The sequence below is a fragment of the Anticarsia gemmatalis genome, chromosome 20 (assembly GCF_050436995.1).
Source record: "Anticarsia gemmatalis isolate Benzon Research Colony breed Stoneville strain chromosome 20, ilAntGemm2 primary, whole genome shotgun sequence".
Classification (NCBI taxonomy): domain Eukaryota; kingdom Metazoa; phylum Arthropoda; class Insecta; order Lepidoptera; family Erebidae; genus Anticarsia; species Anticarsia gemmatalis.
This window is the reverse complement of record NC_134764.1, coordinates 3,060,693-3,083,788: the sequence shown is the minus strand read 5'-3', so window position 1 is coordinate 3,083,788 and position 23,096 is coordinate 3,060,693. Positions and strand designations below refer to the sequence as shown.

Genomic DNA, 23,096 nt, shown 5'->3' with positions numbered 1-23,096 from the left:
TATGTTGTTCGTATTTCCATGGTTTTAGATAATCCCATTGATTGACACTTTCGAGTGATTCAGATAAATCGTGTTTTGCTCATATAAAAAGAAAATAAAGTGTAAAAACCGATGACGAAGTTATTTATACTGTTGACATTTTTTACGTTGAAGATTATTTTCACACATGAAATTGTCAACCTACATAGCAGAATTCAGCAACACCAGCGCATCGCTACCACAATGCGCCTCATGACGTGACGATGACGTTAAATAATTCCTTTATTTCCTTACACTCATTTCATAAATAAAAACTAACTAGACATGACATCTGGGTTTTAATAAAACACAGTTTTGGTTTGAAATATACGTATCTTTCATCCTAACTTAATATTAAACTTCATTATTTCAGTAACTATTGCTTCTTCAAGTGTATATAAACAATGATTTAAAATGTGTAAAGATTTTTATTAACTATGCGCCGAGCTGAGCGAATAGAATGGGCACGTAGTCATCATACTCTGCTTGGAAGAAGTTGCCGGCTATGGGATCACCCAAGTTGTACTTTTCTGCGAATCTGGTGATGGAGAACAGTGGACGATTTGCCATTGACCTGAGAATAAATAAGACAAATGATAAAGAAACTGCAAGCACTTTATAAAATTGTGCGTAAGTAGTACTAAGTTCGAGTCGAGAGGTTCAATTCACAGGTAAAATTTTCTAGTTTCTGTTGAACTTTTGTCAACATTGACTGCAGAGTTTGGTATCGTGCTTCTATGTTATGCCAATAGGCTCCACTCCTTTACACGAAGAGAGACTTTTGCTTATCATTTCCCTCGGCCTACGCGCTCATTAAAAGCCATTGCATACATTGACAGCAAAATCCTATTCTATCCTATTTAATTGACAGCAAGCATAATATGTTACTAGCAAGTATAAATAAAATTTTACGTGTTATTAAGTCGTGGTTCATCAAAAGTCAGCAGGCAGGGTTGCTCGTAGACTAGGAACACGTATCTGTGGAAGCCAGAGCCGGCGGGAGGGCCAGCGCCGACGTACTCCGACAACGTTTCACCACAATCCTCGCCGTTGCCGGGGAAGTTACCCACGATCCAGTGCTGCCACTCACCCTGGCTGCGGTTCACGCGACTTGGCACGTCCGGGTCTGAGGTGGTAAAAGTTAGGTGTTCGGTATCGGTATTTAGAAGGTGTGATGGAGTCGATTTTTTTCTGCCTTGTGTTTTTCTCATTTAGCTCAGTTTGTGATCTGTTTTCCGCTAAAATCTTACTTACCTATCCACACAACATTTTTTTAGTTCGTCATCATGATTAATCAATAAGTAAGTAAAGCGATATAAGAAAATACCTAACCGGAACATTTCGTTAATAATTAGAATCATGATGATTTAAAAAAAATGTTGTAAATAATTAATGTGCAAGAATATTAAATTGTAGGTACCTACACGATACATAACAAATCGGTCCTATACGCATCAATTTATCTGTCTACCCGCGATAGACCTAAAAAAAACACTCGTGCAGTTTTCTTTGCCGATAGACACACTGTTTATTTAGGTAGAAGTACGTATAAAAACTCATACTTAATTATGGTGTTGTGTACCTACATGGATTGATAAACCGCGGTGAATTATTACAGCGCTGCGGAGAGGCTCCAAGCACGGGCAGAAAAAGATCGGTTTACTCGTCAAGTTCCTACCAACGGTAGTAGCAACGCGGCCACTGACTACGGATCATTGCTGTTTTGTCTTGTAAGTATACCACCAGGCAACATACTTAGTACTTACCAACCATGGCGACAGTGTAATACGCATCAGGATCGGCTTCCCACGTGACAGTGGGCCTGTCCTTCACTTGCGTCGGAGTCAACACATTGCCTTCGTTCACTTCCACGCCGCTCGGGTATAGCACCTGCAGAACTCTTTATATTAGGCACATGGAAAATTACTAGAGATACTCAGAGACCGCTAGAATCTTCAAAAAAATAACGATAATCTTTATTCCTTACATAGGTAGGTAGTAGGTACTGCTTGCTGCGTGTGAATGTACGAAATATTAGAAAAGAGCTCTTACGTAACGGTACATAATTATGTGATAATTGGACAATTTTGTTCACTTACGAAATAAAGGATTAACTTCTGTAATGCGCCTCAATGCAATGCTGTTAACTTCATCGAACCGAATCAAGCGTCTATTTAGTGGTGGTAGCCTCTACCAGTTTTTACAGCAAAAAGCATTGGAAAAAATATGGAGCAATCGCACTTATAAGTAGGCACTGAAACTACTCTACTTAACACGTAATAACATTAATTAATAAACTTACCTAATGAGCAATGATACCCAAGTGGCCTAACAATTTACTATTCAGGCATGCAATCTAGGGTTAGATCCCGTTTGAAAGAAACATCTTGATGAAACCCTACATGTCTAAGAGTTATTTAAAACCGTTCTTGAAGATAGCTCAATGGACTCGAAACCTAACTCATCACCCAATCCGAAATGAGACCCTCACCTAGCAGTAGGAGGCTTAATTACCTATAAACTATAGTAAACTACTAAGGTATTTATATCTAGATACTAGGTATTAGATAATCTTGGTATCTAACTATTTTTTCTTACGGTCCGAAATTATCAAGATCACGTTTAAATACGCTTAATTAAACACGTTTAAGGTGTTATTCTGATGTTCAAACTAAAACACAAATCTATAAAATCAATAACTAGGTATGTAGAAACATGTAGTTTCCACCAGTTCTACTTACCTATCTTTTAATCTTATAAATACTACTATCTAATCAGGATTAAATAATAGCAACCGATAAAGATGTCTCCATTCATATGCATTGGTGTGATATAATACTATTATCAAGATAAAAATATTTTATGCCTAAAAAGTAACAACTGTAGCAATTCTCCCTCTTATGTTTTACTTTCATAAAAGACAAAAATAAATGTTTCGGTACTCACATTAGCTACTGCATCAGGTGCGACCGGAATGACATCTGTAACTATCTCATTTGCTATAAAACTCTGTAAAGCAGCAAAAACCCTCAAATTTACCATAGCACTATCTACAACTAACAGAATAAAAGCACATCGGAACAACCTAATAATTCCCGCCATTTTTAAAAACAGACAAGTATTTTGTTTTTTTTTGTCAATCGAGCAACGTTGTCTGCGTGCGGCCGATGACTGACAAGTGAAAAATGTTTAAATACCAGTTTCTATGTAGAAAGGTTATTACAGCATACATAGGATAGTAATATACTTACACAGTTGAGGAGATAGTAGTTAAATGCAGGCAAATATGAAAAGATAAAAGTGCCAAAATAAAACTATACAGCTGCATTATAATTTGACAATAAACGAAAAGCCTGACACACACCTGACTGTACAGTCGGCAAATATCGCGGGCTGGTAAATATATCGACGGTCCCTACGTACATTCCCTCAAGTGGTACTTAGGGGATTTGTCTTTTTTGTTTCCGTGACCTTCCGATTGTCATATATTTTCGATTGATTAAAAAAAAATTAGTAAAAATGCTTTAATTCTACCCTAAATCAACACTCGACAAACCCCAGAACTACAACACTTCCAATGTAAAATGTCACTTGTGAGAGTTAAGTCATTTTACACTGGCAAGTCAACAACACCCCCGCGCGCCTCCCCCGTAACTCCCACATGCGGGCTTGTTGCGCTCGCGCAAAAAAGAAAATGAAAAATGTAAAAGATAAAGGTAAAACCAACAAAATATCATCAGGTAAGCTGAATTTGACGTTTTATTTTATTGTACCTTCTTCAACTTTAATTATTTGTCAGTAAAAAGTATATTTTTAATTCATTATCAACTTAAATTACTTTTTTGGTAATCTAAACAAGCTTTATTCAATTCCGACGTAATTAGTCGCTTTTGGTAGTTACGTTATTTTACTTCAGAATGTTTTGAATCAAACAAGTCTTAAGTGTTACATAAGTGTTTTTACGTGGGAGAATATATACTACTGTTTTAAGTAACTGCCACTTAAGTTATTTTACATCGGGAATATTAAATTAAAAATGTAAGTAATTACCATTTCTGTTATTTTACGTTGTTTTTTATTATTTATTTCGGGTCCATTTTCGCTAGCATCAAAAGATGAACACTAAGATCTGGCTCAAATCCATGCAAAAATAAGTCCCACGCCACCCTCGGCTCTATTAGTTTCAAATTTGCTCGGTGATAAAATACTGACAGATTCAAGTATAGTAGAAATATTGGAATCCCCACAACGGACGTCTTCTCTTTGGCTCCAGGGGGTTTCTCAATCACCTTCCAAACATCGTGTTCCTTCATGGACTCCAACTCCCGCTTCATCGCTGCTATCCACTCATGGCTACCAGGTCTTCGAAGGACTTCTTTGTACGAACGTGGTTCTTCCTGTAACTTGCATGTACTGTTGTAGCAATATAGTTCACTTTGTGCGCTACGAAGCCTATTTCTCAGAGGATACCTAGGCTCTTCCTCGATATTCACACTTACTGTTCTGACTCTTGTATCACAATGTTCAGCATCAGATTCATTTGAATTCACAGGCTCCACAGATTCAACACAAGGATCTGTATCCACATCTGCTGAGTCTGAGCTCTCCTCCGCATCTTTAATACTGTCTGGGTCTATCAGACGTGTTTCGTTCTCAACATGCCTCACGAAGTCTTTGAAAAAGTTCAAAGCTTGAGATTTCTCCCTGAGAAAGAAATTTACTAGTGAAATCGTCTACTATTACGAACATGTTACGAGCTCCACCATAAGAACGTTCCGACATGGGACCACACAAATCAGCATGTAATAAACTGAGTTTGTCTTTCGCTCGCCTTGCTTCACCCTTTGGAAAAGGTAATCTATGTGCCTTACCTCTTATACAAGCAGCACAAGGTTCCATTACACTTTTACCTCCAACCTCGATGTTAGGCAACTTCCGTAAATCATTCAGGTTAACATGCCCTAATCTACGATGCCAAAGTGCCAACGAGTCTTCAACTTGAACCGTAGCCAAAGCACCATCTACAATAGGAAAACAATCATCCAACTTATAGATACCTGAGGCTTCACTAGCAGTAACCACAAGTTTACTCGTTATCTCGCTTATCGATTGGTGAAACATCCTACAGCCAAAAATAACTCTCCATCCATTCTGTACCAACTTAGATACCGATAAAAGATTAACTTTTAAGCCAGGCACAAAGAAACAATCTTTTACAGTTAACAAAACTCCTTTCACATTAACTATAATATCACCTTCGCCTTCACTTGACATTCTATCATCATTTGCACACGTCACAACATTCTTATCAGTAACCTTAAAGTCTCTAAACCACTGCTTCTGAAAAGTCATGTGTGTCGAGGCTCCACTATCGAGATAAAACGTCGAGGGGCTGAAGGATTTGTGCACCGACAGTAAACACTTGAACAGCATAACGCAACTTTCTTCGACTTCGAGGAAACCGTTGGTAATCGTGCACCATCCACATCCTTGTCCAGCATCGGACAATCGGACTTCTTATGACCTTTCTTTCCACACTAAAAGCACTTGAGCCTTAATACTGACTGTTGTTTCTTCACTACTAAAGCCGAGTTCGACGAGGAATCATTTAAAGAGTTCTGAGCGCTATCTTCTTGTAGAAGCTTTTGCCGAACATTTTGAGAAGTAATCTTCATTCCCGAATGCTCTAGTGCCATCCGTAATGGTCGGTAAATATCAGGCATACCTCGCAAAAGTACCACGGCAACCAAATCGTCATCGAAACTTTGATTAATTTCTTTACGCTTTTGAGCGTGACTCATGACAGCAGATCGCTGGTTTTCCAGTTTTTCATCCAAGAGACAATATTCATCAGAGTTATGCGCCTATTTATTCCCTTGTCTTCAAAAATTATTGTCAATGCATCCCACACTTCTTTTGCGTAAGTAAGATTTTGAACATACGGATACAGATGAGATTCTAAGTAAAGGCATATTAACGTATATTATGCTTCTTGATCCTTCTCGATCTCCGCTTCATCATCCTTCTTTGGAAGTGTTGATGTATACTTGAAACATTTTTCTCGAGCAACCATATTCAACAAGTACCTAATTATGATTGCTCAATATTATTACTATGTAATATTTTATATCTTTATGATGAAGAAAAGGATTGCCTATTGTGAATTTAATGAAAAAAGTTTTTAAAATATTTCTTTTTATTTTATTATCAGCCCTTACCTCATGGCCCCCAGTATGAAAACACCGTAATTTAATATTATACTCAACGTAAAATTTAGTAAAAGGCAGTTACAATTTAGATCGTTGTTCAATCCCCCAAGTAAAGATCAGTAAGTACCACTTAGGTAAATGCTAGTCAGAATGTTTCCGATGTAAAACGACGGTTGTGACCAATAGCACATAAAATGAATATATTTTAACGTTTTTATTTTATTTTCTCATAAAAGACAACAAACAAAGACTTCGTGCAAAATTTCATAGCTCTGCGATTGATAGAACTTGAGATACAAGTGTTTGAAACTTCAAACCGCTCTCCTGTAAAATTTGCGTTTTGCAATTAGGTTATTGTACGTAGGGACCGTCGATATATTTATTTTTTTAATCAAATCCCCAATATGCACCCAGTGTAAGGGGTTCAGGCATAGACCCATTCTTATAAAAAAGGACAGGATCAGAGAAAGGTATCACGTGTCCAGTAGGTACTGCGGTACAGTGGCGAAGGGTGAGTTTTGTTAAAAGGCAAGCCGGAGCTAAAACTGCTTAAGCTAATGTTAAGCAACTCTTAGTGCGGTCATTCCATAGGTGGGTGACCGACGCGATGGCGGCTTGAACAAATTTGACACTAGGTCGACCACTAACCATACGTAAACAGAATAAATCGTTGTATTGCGATCCGATCTACCGAACTACTTTCATAATAGGTAAGAACTAAGTACCTATGAACGAAATTATTGATGAGGAATCGGAGAAATAATAAAAACACTACAGCTAGGTACCGATAAGCCATTGATAAATTTATAAAGTTATATCGTAGAGAATAACTTATGGGAATGTTTAAAATACTTATCATGTCCTTTGCATACTGTATTATTTATTTTGGTAGGTAGATAGGTACATGTTGGCACTAGGAGCATTTTGAAAACAATGTCTACACTCTACAACATTAATACAATATTTATTGCTTCTACTTCTACTTACTTGTTGTCCATGATCGCAATACACAAACAATAACAATGAAAGTAATACAGTACTTATTATTCTGTGGTAATACTTACAAATACACGTTAGATACGACCAGTACATTCACACAAACACCACGATTTTACACAAAATAATAACATTCATTGATAATTTAACACAATTTAACTCATCCAAATATAATAAACATTATAATCCAAAATAACCTAAAATAGGCGCGCAAAATGAAAACAAAACTAAATCTAAAATCATAAATGTCATCACAAAAATTGCATTCATTGTCTCTCTCTCATTAAATATCATTGCATCTCACTCACACATTCGCTAGTTGCCGCGCCGCGCCGCCCGCGCCGCTGCGCCTGTTGTACCTACTAGTCGCCCAATAAGCCGATGAATTCCGGGTTACCTCGCCGGTAAAACGCGCCATAGAAAAGTACGTCCGCGTGACGTCATCGACATCTTTTTCCCTTTACGCGATTCCTGCGCGCGCCGTCGAGTTGTTTGACGGCAATTTTCGGTAATGCAATGCAATGCTTTTGCTTTGACAAATAGAGCAGGCGTTTATTCATTTATTTATTTTAAATTAGTCGTATTGAAAATATTGATGAATGTCGTAATAAATATAGAATTAAATTTAAATAAACGATCTTTTTTTGAGAATAATACACATTTATGTGATGCATTTTTAGGAGTGTTCCAAAGGTAAAGCCGGTAGGAATCGGGTTATATGGAGCCTTCGCCACTGCTGCGGTATTAAGAATATTAAAATAATTTAAATTATACGAAACAGACAAAAATTACGCTGTAGCATAATTAATTAATTAAAGGTAATTCTACCTACGTAAAAAAATTGAGAACTTTTCGATAAAAAGTGGTCGTATACAGTTATCACGTGCCCATATTACTTTAATTCGTGTTTTCTGAATAATTAAAACAAATTAGAGATAATATTATCACATTCTTTATAGTCTGAACCAAACGTTTTTGCTTTTTTAAAATACGTTTATTTTCAGCAACCAATGATAAGTCAATTTAAAATAAAATTGCATTTAATTTCAACTCGTTCTATAATAAGGACAGTATTTTTAAGTCTTTGAATAATTAAGTAGGTACATATATTTATTTATAACCTGTCATCAATACCATCGGGTAAATAAATAAAACAATGATATTTGTAAGGCAATCACTATAATAACTCCTTAGAAGTAAATTTAGAACGTTTCTTATACACTTTCTCTTACAATATAATGCAGTAACTGCAGCATGTGATATATAACGATGATAAAATCATTTAAATTTGTCAAACATCTTGTGTATTTGGCGATTACTTATCACTTGATAACGTTTGAGTTTACGTCAAAACAAATCTTGTGTTAAAATTATCTTGTTTACCTTTTAAGTAAATCTGAGAATCTGTTTTACAATGACCAAGTAAATAGAGAAAGTTTATAAGTTTTTACCTCTTTATTAAGATGATAGGTATTATACAAATCTAGTCTTAATATTGTATTTACCTATAAGTAAATTTGTCTGAGGTCAGTTTCATAAAAGCCTAGAAATTTGATTTTTTCTTGTTTATTGCGATAACATGGACCACAGCGCGTAGAATCCTTAACTTTTACTTTTTATTGTAAAACACAGTAATCACCAAATACACAAGTTTTTTTGATGATATTATGTGCTTATATAAAGAAAATTCTAATAAAAGCAAATTTAAATGCTAGAAATAGGTCTATGACCGATTATTGCTTGATATTGTCACACAACTATTCCCATGTTTAACGAAAACATCATATTGAGACTTGTTTTCGTTTTTAAACTATCTAGGGTGTTTTTCTTTACATAAGCACGTTGTATGTGATTTAATCGCCAAGCTGCTTGTACAGGATGGGTACGTAGTCATCGTACTCTGCTTGGTAGAAATTGCCCGCGATGGGATCGCCTAAGTTGTACTTCTTGGCGAATTTCGCGATCGAGAACATAGCGCGGTGGTCTCCAGATCTATAAACAAATGATAAGAAATTAGCAAAATAATTGGGTGACTATACGAATAAAATTGTCTATAATATTTTATCTGCTTTTTTGCTGTTTAACAATGACATTTTATAATTATTCTGTGTGTGCAGATCACGTACGGTATTGATAAAATAATGGTTCGAGTATTATCTCTTCAGATATGGTCTGCGACCGTATGGCGGCGAGGATAAATCTTTTATCCTCTAAATGATAATTAACGTCTCGACAATCCATCGGTAACTAATCAACAAATAAATATAGGGTCTGGGTCGTATTATGTGACACAAGATTCTCTATTAAGTATTAATACTATAACGAATATACGGCGTGTCGAAGGTTTTCAGTGTAAATGCGACAAGGACCAAAAGGTGATATGCACTAAGTTTGAGATGTTTCTTCAAATGAATACGATCCTACACCTTGAACCTTGACTAAATGCGTTACAATTGAAAGGATATAAATATTAGAAAGTCCTAGGAAACCAAGCATTTCTGAGAGATCTAAACGGTTTGTAAACTTACAAACCGGAAAAGTTAGGAACTTTACAAACAAGTCTTAATCTTTGTGGGGCCTAAGAAACACAGCGGATGGATAGTAACGACAATTTTTCAACTGTTGTGAATAAAATAAGAACATATTAATTTACCTGTTAGTGAGTACAGGCTCGTCGAAGGTAAGTTTGCCGGGCTGCTTGTATACCAGGAACACGTATCTGTGCAGGCCGGTGCCGGGCGGGGGTCCGGAGCCGATGTAGTCTGACAGAGTGTCTCCGGCGGCCACGTTGGTGCCGGGAACATTGCCGACCAGCCAGTGGTGCCATTCACGGAACTTGGGCTCCTTGCGGGATGGCGCGTCGGGGTCTGGGAAAGAAAGTGTAACAGTTGAATAAATTATTTATTTTTTTATCCAGAAGCAAGATCGTCTTTAACATCCACAAAGAATGGTCTTTCTGCTTTAATGGTGGGAAACAGTCCAGGATTTCTCCTACCCTGAGGTGGTGCTTTACTAAACGAAGTCTAAAATTTAAGAATGATATTTAAGGTAGCTATTTCTAGGACAGAAAACACTTAGGAAATACTCTGGCTTAAAAATTGTGAACAGTCTGTGTTAACTTGTTACAGTATGAGAGTAGTCACAGAAGGTTAAAGTTATTTATACTAGTTTTTAGGAATTAAAGTTAACTGTTTTATGTTCGCTGTAAAGTCGACTTCAGGAATTAACAGGCTTAATCTGATAAACGGATGGGGTAATGAAATTTGAGAACGCAGTGTCACTGTAAAATGACATCAGAAGTAGTTGACTGAATTAAGTAAAGTTCTCTATTATACCAACTGATTGCACATAATATGACGAAAAATCGAAAAAGTTGTGTCTGTGTTATAGGTAAAAAAATCTTTAAAAATCACGCCATTAACATTAGCGTTATCATTTTCTTGATGGGTAGGCAATGAGCAAAGAATGCCACTTGCTACGATCCCAACAAACGTTGTTGTCTATGTATTTTTTTTGTCTATGGAAAAATGTTTTATCAAAAATTTCATTTTTTTTCTAAAATTTCTTAAAATATTATAACAGAAATTAGTCATACAACATTTTACCTTAATTGAATGAAAACAAAGTATTAACCGGGGCGTAACATCACGACGAAGCACTTGTATAGTTTTCGGTTGATTTACTAAAAAGAGCAAGTTTCTGAAAACATTCAGTAAATGATTTTACACTTAACACCGGAACTAAGCAATGTTTTGTCAACACTAGAAATATATGACGATCACGTAATATTTTAAAAAGATGGGACGTTATCGAACTCAAGGCCAAGTCGCATGAAGGGATAAAAGCAACTTTTACGGAATTTTCTCTTATTGCAATATAATTTAAAGCGAAGGGATTTGATGAAAGAATATTTTTTTGGTTAATTCATATTTTTGAAGTTGAAAGTTTTACTTTACTAAAGAACTATGGAGAAAGCGAAGATATCGCAAGAGACCGAAAATGGATATTCAATTAGCAAGTTCTCGAAGAAATCGGCACTAGGTAATGCAATTTTCATAAATTTCAGCAAGTCTGATCTTTTTAACCCACTAATGTCCCAATGCTGGGCAATTGGTGCTTATGCGGTCAAGATTCAATATTCGTTTCAGTAAATGATTGTGCCTTTTATACCAATCTAGATCAAAAGCGATTTGTAAGAGATGAGCCGTTACTTCTGTTGTATCATAATATTTAGGCATTAGAATGATGACAATCTAATCATTATTATATATTATGTACGTATCACTAGCGGATGTTTTTAGTCTATATTTCGTACATAGTTTATTTGAATAGAGTGATTATAAAACATTCTGTCTTGACATAATAGACGTACCGTTTTGTCGGTCTAATTGATGAATATGATACACACATTAGATACTTACGTATCATATAGGTTCACTACCTCAAGATAAGTACCAGTTAGCTTATCACATGGAATTTTAAAAGTTGTTTTCAAACATATATTGATGTCACTTTATATAGCAGATAGTGTATTCGACATTTAATCACAAACTGTGAATCTGGCCCTAGTATTTGCTACTAATCATTCCCATAAATAATACCCAAGACTTCTGCGAAGGCATACAATACCACCTCGCCACAGAAATATTCAAAAGAGCGCTAGAAAAATAAAGAATAATGCCCGGTTTCTGAGTCACAATTAGCGGTAGCTTATCTATTCAAACTTAAACGTTACTGAATAGATAAACTACCGCTAAATGTACCTACCTCAGGAATCGAGGGTGAGTATGAGTTATGTCTATGTTAGTATATAATGTACTCACCAGTCATAGCGACGGTGTAGAATTGATCAGGGGAGGCCTCCCACGTGATCGTAGGCTTGTCCTTCACCTGCGTCGGAGTCAGCACATTGCCTTCACTCACTTGCACGCCGCTCGGGTACAGCACCTGTAATGCAATACCTTTTGTTAACACAAATAACCAGTTATACTAGAAATTCAAGACTATAGTAGCTTTATAGTGTGCCTAAGCGTTCATCTGATTTCCTTTTACAGCAGAAGTCATTTTCAAGAAATAAAGTAAACTTTTGATGAAATATGACGAAAGGGCTTTATAGCTTTGCCGGCTTCTTGGTTGATTATAGAATGCTAGTTTATAAAATTTTAAAGATCTCTTTTTTTTAATAACTATCGTGTATTCCCAATCACAAACTTCATTCAAATTTTATTGTATTATCAAAAGTAAACCAAATAATATATTTAAAAATATAGTTATCTAAAAGTTTGCATCCGAAAGTACTTCCTTTCGGATGCAAACTTTTAGATAGTTCAGTGCTTAAAAAACAGGCAATTTATATTTGACGTCATGAAACTCATTTGTCAGTGTAAATAACAGTTAACTAGCCACTAACAAGACTAACAAGCTTAATATGATATATCACATAAGCACACGTTATTTGCCGCAAATGAGATATCATTACATGCTATTTTTATCATCGTCGTTATTAACGGATGCTATCCAAACGCGTAATCATAGACAATAACGGATGACTGTTTGAAACAGATGAAAGGAACGCCCTTAAAATTATACCCACTCTATATTAGTTTGTGGATAAATTACATGTTGAATTATTTTTTCTAGTGTATTCTTGCTGTAAATATTTCCACCTTAAGCCCTTTAATTATAAGATTACGAAGCATTTTGAAGAACAGTAGCTGTTGACTGGACTAATGACGTACGTATCGTATGCTAAAATTATATGAGTAGGAAATTCATTGTTATTTTTAGAACTGTAAATAGCCTTAAAATCCGAACAGGTTTCTAGGAGGCTTAAAATAAAATTACGAGTAAGTAAACTTTTTGTCATTCAAGGTGATGATATTAATTAAGGATTTTTTTGCGATACGCGATCTGTTTATGACAAAAACTTTGTTGTTTATTCAGTTCCTTAATTGCCAACTGTTTCAGGTGAATTCAGCTTACAGTTTAAGCTAGGTACGAGTTTTGACCTTATAATATTATCTACCTCAAATGCGCCCAGAAAAGTTGTCTCTTAGTCTACCCACCCAATCGCAAGTGAAACCTAAAGATGATTAACATAACGTAAACAGAGATTGCCCGGTAACGCATTACAGAATGACAGGTCAGAATTTACCCCAGGCAAATGAAACTCGGAAACCAATCGTTTACCCAGCAAGAGACACTTACACAATGAATAAAGACAAATGGCAGGGAAAAAAATGATCAATTACCTAAGATTAGGTACATGATACTACCAATGGAATCTTATCGGCTACCTATCGCACATTTGATAAAAAAACAACAATAGTGCAGTAACGATGTGAATTTCGCGTGACCATTCAACGCTTCCTAGTTGACACCGTCAAGCCATTAGCGAGGTGTTTCTGGTCCACACATCTGCGTGTGTTAACTCTAATCAACGTAACTGGGTAATGCGTTTCACCTCAAAACCAAGATTTTATCGAGATCACAACCGGTTTTGCGTGGTTTAAACGTACAATGTCTGCCCTTCGTAGGCACTCATTGTTGCAGTTGCTAATTGAATTTTATGGACTACTGGTACTTCTACATATTAAAGTAGAAATGTCGAATTTTGAATAACCTTAACTTCAAATAGAAATTAAATATTTTTTTATAAATAATAAATATTTTAAATAAATAAATATTATTGGACAACTCACACACGGTCATTTGATTCCAAACTAAGCAGAGCTTGTACTATGGTAACCAAATAACTGATAAACATACTTATATACTTCTAAATACATACTTATATAGATACATTAACATCCAGGCTCAGAACAAATACTCGTGCTCATCACACAAAGATTTGTCCCGGGTGGGATTCGAACCCACCACACGCGGCGCTACGGTTGTTGCGGCGAGGTGACCGCTTAAACCACTGCGCCAAACGTGCAGTTGAAGTTAAATTCAATTAAGTCAATTTAGTATAAAGCTTTTGATTTTATATGGAAAGAACAACTTTCAAATGATCGTGTACCATTAGTATTTCCCGGTTTATTTATTTCGTTTATTTTTTTAAATTACATTACAGAGGAGTAGGAAGTGAATAATATTTTACAATTCATTTCAACAATTCATAAAAAAATTTTGTAAAAATGTAAAAATATCCAGAAATTTCTGACTGACTCGTTTAAGTATTAAACCTATGCTTATAATAATATTTCTTTAGGTAGTGTACATTATTATTTCAGACGCAGGTTGACAGTTACTACCAATAAAATATGTGGTTTGGGTGTTATTATGATGATTTAATGGCCCTTCTGCAAGTATAATAGAAATCTAATTTATTGTTACATTTATCGGAAAAAAAGCGTCAGAAGAACTCCGTACGCTGCGGATAATCTTTATGCAAAAAGTTGTTAATACCAGTAAAATAATGCATAAACAAAGTTTACAATAATATTCATCACAGCAACTCAGGCCGTACAATAAAATATTCACTGGACTTTCGTTTCGTAACCATCCAATCGATTTCTAAAAATACGAGTTACTTCGGCTATCGATTTTCTTACCCATATGAATAAATAATAAAGATTTCTGAATAACTAGTAGTAGGTATGTAAAAGATTAGTACTTACATTGGCGATAGCTGTAGGGGCCACCGGCACGACATCGCTGACCACTTGGTGCTCCTTGAAACTCTTCGCCACGGTCGACATCGCTCGTGCAAACACCCTAAAATTGACCATAGTGCTGTCTGCTATTAACAAAACAATCGCACATCTCAGTAATCTCAATATTCGCGCCATATTGTGGCAATCACAAACAAGGAATATTGTTTTTTTTTTAAGATTGGCGATGATGTTGGGCCGTGTACCTACGGCGAGAGACTGCCGCTATTGGCCTTTTCTGTGAGGCGTTATATAAGTTATAACCAGTCACTGTGTCGCCAGATGTATAATAATACTGGTCGAGTACAGTTGTGAATAGAAGTAACAGTAAATTACAGCTTGAAGCAAACATGACAAGCATTCTAAAGCAAATAGTAGGTAGGTATACAGGCTAGTTAAGGTTTTATATTTCCTTTTTGATTGGAAATTTAGGGATGCATCAAACTAATTATAAATACTGAGTTTTACTGAATTCAGAAAATTTCATATTAAGTAGATGTACTTAATATTAAATTTTGTGATTGGTTTATGAAATGGATTCATGTTGATAAAAAAATATATTAATGAAAAATTTTAAATGCAGGTCATGAACTACTGGTTTCAAACACACCACCACAATGTTTAATTAAATATTTTTTTATATGTAACACTTTACCCATCAATGGTTTAAAAAAGGTTCTATATAGTTAATTGTCCTAAACATGCTGGCCAGTAGTAATAAAAAGAAGAAAGTTTTTACTGGTAGTACACCAGTAAAAACTTTTTGCTTAAGTTGAAACTACTTAAAACTTTTGTCATCAAGTGTACAGTAGTAAAACACATCATTATAGTTAGATAGTGGTCAAGTGTGGGAGTCAGTTTGTCAATCAATTTTACATCAACATCATTGTCCCTCCAATGTTCAACATGATCTACTGACACAGAATATGGTCATAGCACAATATGGATTCAAGGAATAAGTAAGCAAAATAAAGGTGACTGATAATACTGAACAATAACAAAAAAGGTAACTCTATGGTTGCCTGTGCAGTATTTATTTATTTTCAAAATTGAGTGCTGGATGAACCAATGAATTTGTTTATTTATATTAGGTACTACTACCCTATAGTTTATGTTTTTGTGTATTATTCCAAGTCTAACTCCACTGTACTAAAGTAATTGATTATTAATAATCCAATAAACTGCAAAAATATTGGAATTCATCAATCACAAGAAAAGTTTGGCTTGAGGAGTAATACAATAAGTAGGTACCTATACTATTTACTTAACTTTTAATTGTATTAATAAGTGCTTTACAATCAGGTTACAATTTTGGACCAGAAATAAAAGTGACCATTCTGTTGCCTCAGGGAGTTGTTCTGATGTTAACCTATATGCTATGCCCTCGGTTACAAATTATTTCAATGGATAATAAATTCTATGAGACATAATACAGTTAATGTAAGAATATAAATATAATATTTTGGGATGATTAGGTACAGTGCAGTGAATGCACTGCGCCATATGGGAACAATGCAATGCAAACTATGTCTCACTCTATAATTTGTGAAATTAGCCCGGCGCGGGTAAACTAAAACCATCAAAACTCTAATTAAGATGCAGTTAAGCTGGTTGGTAAGACTCTAACTTACGTAACCAACGAAATACGTTTGTTTTTCTTTCGGTATCTCTTTACCGGTCAGGCCCCCCCCGGCATGCAATCATTCAATTAGAATGCAAAAGTAAGATTTCGGTGCTACTTTCAATTTGAGTTGGTAAAACTACACCTAATAATCGTTACGGGAATGGATGTGAAGTTTAAACACTATAGAACTTACCTTAGAGCAGAAATCAACGAAAAATAAAACTTCAACAACAGCTGAACTCTGTACCAAAGCAGAAAATATACAGTCAGTCAGTCCGAAACACGAGCCGAGAGCCGGTGAATTTATAGACAACGTTATCAATTTTTATCACGAAACGATATTGACAGAACAAGATAACAAATAAACTATGAAAAAAAATATAAATAAAACTGAAATGTTTTATAGCAAACATTAATTTTATATATTGATTAACTGTGTATACTTTTATTTTAATATTATTTTATTCGATATAGTATAAAATTATAAGCTTCATAATTATTTATAATCTGCGCGTGTATCTAACAAAATGTCATGTCAAATTACAAACGTCATTTACGTCATGAGGATAGTTGACTATTTTGTCGTGTTTTATAGAATTGATTACAGTAAATAAAGTATTTTTTTTAATATTAAAAAGTGATTAATATCAAGCAAAAATGATTCTACTGTAAAGAGTAGAAGATGCTTGGTGACATACAGTTAACAAAACGTTTATTAGTTATTGCTTTGGTGCTTGGTATTATTTTGATTTTGAAGGAGTACGTATTTGTTTATCCACTATGACTCAACACAAGGTAGCGTATTTTTACAATGCAGACGTCGGGAACTTCCACTACGGGCCGGGGCACCCGATGAAACCTCATAGATTAGCTGTAACACATAGTTTGGTGCTTAACTATGGGCTTCACAAAAAGATGCAAATTTACAAGCCGTACAGAGCAAGCGCTCACGATATGTGTCGTTTCCATAGCGAGGACTATATAGAATTCTTGCAGAATGTCACCCCACAGAATATACAAAGTAAGTTTACTTGTTTTTCTATCACAAGTTAATTTACAACAACTTAGAGTTCTTGAGGTTATGTGATGATGCTTGTGTTGATAAACATCATCTATTCGCAAAAAGTGTACTTGAGAATATGACAAGCCTTCATTACATTTTTCGGAAGACCACTCCAATCATGCCTGCTATAGTTTATTTGTGTTTGTTTCATACTTATTTATTAGCCATTGTTTATGTATGCAAGATGATGTATCTAACCTTTCACCCTATGCATAATAAACACTTCTATATTTGCATAACATTATAACAAACATACCTATATAAAATCACACCTTTTACCACAAGGACACAGCAGGAAACACCACCAACATAAATAACAAAAAAAAAACATTTTTCAGGCAACTCTAAAGACTTGTTCCACCACATTTGTATAACGTCATAACAAACATACATACATAAAATCACTCTTTTTGCGATAGGGTAGGCAGAGATCTAACACTAATAAACTTATTAACAACATCATTATATTTCAGGTTACTAAAGACTAACCCACTACACTTGCTTTTTGCCATAGAGTAAGCAGAGACTAAACAACGGCACTAATAGACTTAATAATGAAATCATTATATTTCAGGTTACTCCAAAGACTTGCTCCACTACAATGTAGGAGATGACTGTCCCGTGTTCGAGGGTCTGTTTGACTTCTGCTCAATGTACACGGGTGCTTCACTGGAGGGAGCCATGAAACTCAACAATAATGCATGTGATATAGCTATCAATTGGTCTGGAGGGCTACATCATGCTAAGAAGTTTGAACCTTCTGGTTAGTATGACACCAATTTAAATTTAAATATCTTTTATTGTTATAACTTTTTAGAAGGGAGCTTACTCACTTTACTAGCTTACCTATAATAAGCAAAATAAATGAAATGTCCAGAATAAAAAAGCATTTATGAAATAAAGCTTTACATTAATGGTATAAAGTTACATTATTAGGACTATAGAACCATCATTAAGATAAAATTGTATTTTGCATTTTTATATTGTAGGAAGTAGGAATAAAATGTTTTCTATTCCATATGCGAATAAAAGTCAGGTTTCATGAAGCAAAGCTTATAGTTTGGTAATAACTTTCTGCTGCAACTATTACAGCTGAAATAAATACCAAAATGTACAGAAATAATGTTATTTTTTATTAACTTACTTGAAAAGTATGTGGTATAGGCAGAGCATCTACTTATCTATCTGCAAACAGAAGTATACTGCACTCTTCAGTCTTGATACTTTTATAAAATATAGCAGCCCAATTGATACTTAACCCAATACAATTTACCATTAATACAGTATACAAACCAAGCAGGTTTATTTATATTTGTATATTTTGATAGAGTTAATGCATGTTCATAATATTTGTTGACAATGCTATTGAGTGGTAATAACTTGTAATCTCTGTGGGAGATAAAGCACAGTTGTTTACATTAAGAGCTTAGTTATGTTTGATTTTGGATTTGTATTGAGTAATTAATGTTATAACTACCTTCATCAAGGATAATGGTTTTTTAGGGTTCCTTACAATAATATAGTAGCCGTTTTCGCAAATCTATAAATAGTAATTTAATAATAGCAGTGATAGCCGAGTGGTATAAGTTGACACCTCCCACGCAAGTGGTCGCAGGTTCGAACCCGAGGCAACACACCAATGACTTTTCGAAGTTATGTGTGTATTAGAAATAATTATCACATGCTCCAACGGTGAAGGAAAACATCGTGAGGAAACCTTGCATGCGTAAAAATTTGTTTAATACATTTATTGAGGGCATGCAAAGTCCCCAACGCGCACTTGGCCAGAGTGGTGGACTCAAGGCCTAACCCCTCCCTCATTACGGGAGGAGACCCTTGCCCAGCAGTGGGACATTAATGGGTTAAATTTATTATTATAAACTGTATTCAAAAAATATTTAGCTTGTTTTAAATGAGATATTCTATTAGGAATTTATAAAAGTACTTCACAAAAATTGTTTATTTAGTTATAAAGTATCTGCCTTATAAGGAAACTGGAGGTCCATTATTTACAACAGATATAGTAATTGAAAACAGTCCATAAACTAACTCAATATTTTCACTCCTTATTCCAGGCTTCTGCTACGTAAACGACATAGTAATCGCGATTCTAGAACTCTTAAAATACCACCCTCGGGTCCTCTACATAGATATAGACGTGCACCACGGCGACGGCGTGCAAGAAGCCTTCTACCTCACTGATCGCGTCATGACAGTCAGCTTCCATAAGTATGGCAACTACTTCTTCCCTGGGACGGGAGATATGTATGAGATTGGCGCTGAGAGTGGACGGTATTATTCTGTGAATGTACCGCTGAAAGAGGGTATTGATGATCAGAGCTATGTTCAGGTGAGATTACTTTTTTATGTTGTATTTGAACGCCATTTGGTGACTATGTTGTTATAGCCGCGAAAATAAGAGAAAGTATTTTCAACCTTTTTCCTTATTGGCAATTTCTCTGGTACCTTAAGAGGCACAATTTATAACTAAACTAGTTTTGGGATAATAGTTTGCTCCCTTCCTCAAATTAGTATGTACCATAACTTTTAACTATCCGTTTCTCACCACTTAGCAGAAATTGTCATTAATCATCTGCTTCAAGTTTAAATTTTCGAACTAACATAGCCCCTGACGTTAGTCTGTCTGTCAATTTTTTGTTGATGACTCGACATTAACTTTCGGAACTATTTAATTCATAAAGTAACCATGTATTTGCAGGTGTTCAAGCCAGTAATATCAAACGTGATGGAGTTCTACCGTCCCACGGCGATCGTGCTGCAATGCGGCGCCGACTCTCTGGCCGGGGACAGGCTTGGTTGCTTCTCTCTGTCCACTAGAGGGCACGGGGAGTGCGTCAAGTTTGTTAAGAACCTCAATGTGCCTACGCTTGTTGTAGGTGGTGGAGGGTGAGTGCACTCTTGTTATATACAGCCCACTTAGGACTCATGAGACCCGATCGTTATAAAAAAATTGGCATCGTCATCATACTTCAGACAAGTTGTACAAAATCTCACTGAATTTTACACTTAAATTTTCTTTGTGAATGTTATTGCCTGTTGTTAAAAACGTGATGTACCTACGGAAGGACGATTGGTAGTTTTATAATATGGTAAAATAATTGTCAAATGTAGAAACTAACTTCTTCATTTTTCTAATGTTACAGCTACACACTTCGCAATGTGGCTCGATGCTGGACATTCGAGACATCGCTACTGGTCGACGAGAATATCTCTAATGAACTGCCCTACACTGAGTATTTAGAGTTCTTTGCGCCTGACTTTCAGCTACATCCTGAAATTAGCAGGTAAGAAAAATTATATCATGATTGATGATTCATATTTGTAGGGCCTGAGTGTACTTTATGGACGTCGTTTAAACAAACTCTTAAAAAAATAACAATATGACTGATTATTAGTGGAATGAGAAATATATTTTGAAGAAATTTTCGCCTTATTTTAATTATTCTTATATTTACAGCACGAATAACGCAAATAGCAAGCAATATTTGGAGGCGATATCAAAGCATGTCTACGACAATCTCAAAATGTGTCAGCACTCGCCCGCCGTACAGATGACCCACGTGCCAGGTAATTAATGATGTTTTACATTACACATTTCTTCTACATGCCTATTTCTTTTGGTATTGTAACACCCCAACAGGTTTTTGTTTAATAATTTTTTTTTACATGGCAACATCTACACCATTTTAATTATTTTCCACAGGCGACTTCTTCCCAGAAGAATACAGAATCAAAGAGGAACCGGACCCAGACGTGCGCATCAGTCAGGAAGAAGCAGACAAGACAGTAGAACCCAAGAACGAGTTCTTTGACGATGAGAAAGATAACGACAAGGAACCGGAAGGAGAGTTTATGGCATAGCATACGAATGGCCTGACTGACCCGCTGGCCATTTGACACGTAAAGGGTTACAAGAGATATAGAAAGAAGTTTCAGTGAGTGTGTGAAGTGTTTAGGACGGTTTGTGTTCTGCCTAGTGACGCATGTTTAGTTGCTGTGACGGTTAAATAGTGTAATGAGAAGACAGTGTTGAGTGAAATTCTTGAACGGTTTTTATTGGTTAGTTGACAATAAACTTTTTGTTATAGTTTTAAATAGAGTGCTAGTGATGTTTTTTTAGATTCCCAAGGAGTGTAGAGGTCAGGCAGGCGACCTGTTGTATATTTTTGAGAGAATACCATATGCGGACCCCACATAACATGGGATAAGGACAAGAAAAAAGATGAAGTTTCTCTCTCTCTATTATTAAGTTATTATGGATCTTATGTTCCTTCAAATTAAGTTCATTTTCAATTAATTACAAAAAAACTACTTGAGAATTTTGCCACATTCTTAGAATCAGTTGTGCAAATTGGTCTGAAATATTGATTGCTCCGCTAATATTCATGTTATTGCGCTATAGAAGTGCTTAGCGACGTCAATCATCAACTAATGAGTGAGTTTCATGGTCCAAATATTCCTATTGGTAATTGAACTTCACAGTTATAGCATAATTCAGTTTACAATCTAGTTTATATAACGCTGTTTTAGAATATACACCTAGATATTAAATAGGCATAATTTATTTTTTGTAATACATAGATACAGTAAGAATATGAGTGAAAACTTATGACAATGTGTAAATTATTTTAGGTTAGATTGTAGTTACAGGCATACCCGCTGGTTCGGGTAATGGTACACATAGTGCGAGGCCACTACACTGAGTTGCGTCAATGCATCGCAACAACGACGTTACACATCGATACTGGCTTTAAAGACAAGCGTCGCAAGTGTTATAAATGCGTTGACGCAATGTAGTGTCGTGGTTTCATCCATAGAGCTGACGTACCACCAGAAATGTGTGAGGTAGCAAGATCAAAATACGGATTGTTTTACCTTGCAACGGCCTATTACCTCGCATACAATGACGATATTGACTTTCTTTATGTTACGGCTTCAAGTGGTATTTTCGTGTCTATCAGGAGGTACATTCAAATACGGACTAATGAAAAACAGCCTATATTCTCTCTATTACTTCGACGTGCTTACAAGGTGTCGAGCGCCTACCATTCGATTCTCATAGGAATTATAATCAATAGATGCTGTAAAGTAAACATAAGGCAAAGTCCGTATTGAATGGCCGGTACTAAACTTGTGTCTATTCCATATTGTCAATATAGTAAATGTGTGCACACACCTGTATAATGAAATAGTTATTTATATTATACATTATTGTTATCAAATAGCTTGTTCAAAAGCTTAGATCATAAATGCTAAATGGTCCACAACCTGGGAAGAAATTGAATAACTTTTATCATTCAATCATGTAGAATAACTTATATTTTTACTTCATAAGAATGCGATAATAAGGAATTTAACTGCGGTATTACAATAGTGCCTTTTGTGTTGACCAATAATGGCTCACTTTTATCTACATTATGAAATAGTCGTACGTACATAATATTTAGTAATCATAGCATGTTTATCGGTTATCTGAAATAAGGTACAATAGTTAAGCATGTTCCCTTCCA

At 35.4% G+C, this 23,096-nt stretch overlaps 3 protein-coding genes across 6 annotated transcripts; 1 reads left to right on the top strand and 2 right to left on the bottom strand.

The window, feature by feature from the left end:
* Nucleotides 1–331: 331 nt before the first annotated feature.
* On the bottom strand, nucleotides 332–3,211 carry LOC142981937 (protein D3-like). Its single transcript, XM_076128107.1, has 4 exons — nucleotides 2,965–3,211; nucleotides 1,785–1,908; nucleotides 931–1,144; nucleotides 332–592 (listed from the first exon to the last, which is right to left on the bottom strand). The coding sequence occupies exons 1-4, from the start codon at nucleotides 3,118–3,120 to the stop codon at nucleotides 454–456; spliced, it is 633 nt and encodes a 210-aa protein (XP_075984222.1). The 5' UTR covers nucleotides 3,121–3,211; the 3' UTR covers nucleotides 332–453.
* Nucleotides 3,212–8,389: 5,178 nt separating this feature from the next.
* Nucleotides 8,390–16,845, bottom strand: LOC142981936 (protein D2-like). 4 transcript variants are annotated; one of them, XM_076128104.1, is made up of 5 exons: nucleotides 16,696–16,845; nucleotides 14,846–14,967; nucleotides 12,047–12,170; nucleotides 9,877–10,090; nucleotides 8,390–9,215 (listed from the first exon to the last, which is right to left on the bottom strand). In XM_076128104.1, the coding sequence occupies exons 2-5, from the start codon at nucleotides 14,954–14,956 to the stop codon at nucleotides 9,077–9,079; spliced, it is 588 nt and encodes a 195-aa protein (XP_075984219.1). In that variant the 5' UTR covers nucleotides 14,957–14,967; nucleotides 16,696–16,845; the 3' UTR covers nucleotides 8,390–9,076. The 4 variants fall into 4 exon arrangements, with proteins under 4 accessions (XP_075984219.1, XP_075984221.1, XP_075984220.1 ...); XM_076128106.1 differs by having other exon boundaries at nucleotides 14,846–14,942; nucleotides 16,696–16,838; XM_076128105.1 differs by having other exon boundaries at nucleotides 14,846–14,964; nucleotides 16,696–16,834.
* Nucleotides 16,846–17,064: 219 nt separating this feature from the next.
* On the top strand, nucleotides 17,065–22,258 carry HDAC3 (histone deacetylase 3). The gene is made up of 7 exons (XM_076127400.1): nucleotides 17,065–17,523; nucleotides 18,140–18,328; nucleotides 19,641–19,915; nucleotides 20,285–20,472; nucleotides 20,730–20,870; nucleotides 21,044–21,153; nucleotides 21,290–22,258. The coding sequence occupies exons 1-7, from the start codon at nucleotides 17,283–17,285 to the stop codon at nucleotides 21,445–21,447; spliced, it is 1,302 nt and encodes a 433-aa protein (XP_075983515.1). The 5' UTR covers nucleotides 17,065–17,282; the 3' UTR covers nucleotides 21,448–22,258.
* The last annotated feature ends 838 nt before the right edge of the window (nucleotides 22,259–23,096 follow it).

Excerpts from the sequence above, each read along its gene's own strand:
- LOC142981937 (XM_076128107.1), bottom strand. The coding sequence starts at position 3,120 with ATGGCGGGAATTATTAGGTTGTTCCGATGTGCTTTTATTCTGTTAGTT. Across the intron at positions 1,145-1,784 it reads TTACACTGTCGCCATGGTTG|ACCCGGACGTGCCAAGTCGC; the intron begins GTAAGTACTAAG and ends TTACCACCTCAG. Across the intron at positions 593-930 it reads GAACCACGACTTAATAACAC|GTCAATGGCAAATCGTCCAC; the intron begins GTAAAATTTTAT and ends ATTTATTCTCAG.
- HDAC3 (XM_076127400.1), top strand. The coding sequence starts at position 17,283 with ATGACTCAACACAAGGTAGCGTATTTTTACAATGCAGACGTCGGGAAC. Across the intron at positions 17,524-18,139 it reads CACCCCACAGAATATACAAA|GTTACTCCAAAGACTTGCTC; the intron begins GTAAGTTTACTT and ends ATTATATTTCAG. Across the intron at positions 19,916-20,284 it reads ATGATCAGAGCTATGTTCAG|GTGTTCAAGCCAGTAATATC; the intron begins GTGAGATTACTT and ends ATGTATTTGCAG.
- LOC142981936 (XM_076128103.1), bottom strand. The coding sequence starts at position 15,016 with ATGGCGCGAATATTGAGATTACTGAGATGTGCGATTGTTTTGTTAATA. Across the intron at positions 12,171-14,845 it reads CCCCTACAGCTATCGCCAAT|GTGCTGTACCCGAGCGGCGT; the intron begins GTAAGTACTAAT and ends ATTGCATTACAG. Across the intron at positions 9,216-9,876 it reads GAGCCTGTACTCACTAACAG|ATCTGGAGACCACCGCGCTA; the intron begins GTAAATTAATAT and ends ATTTGTTTATAG.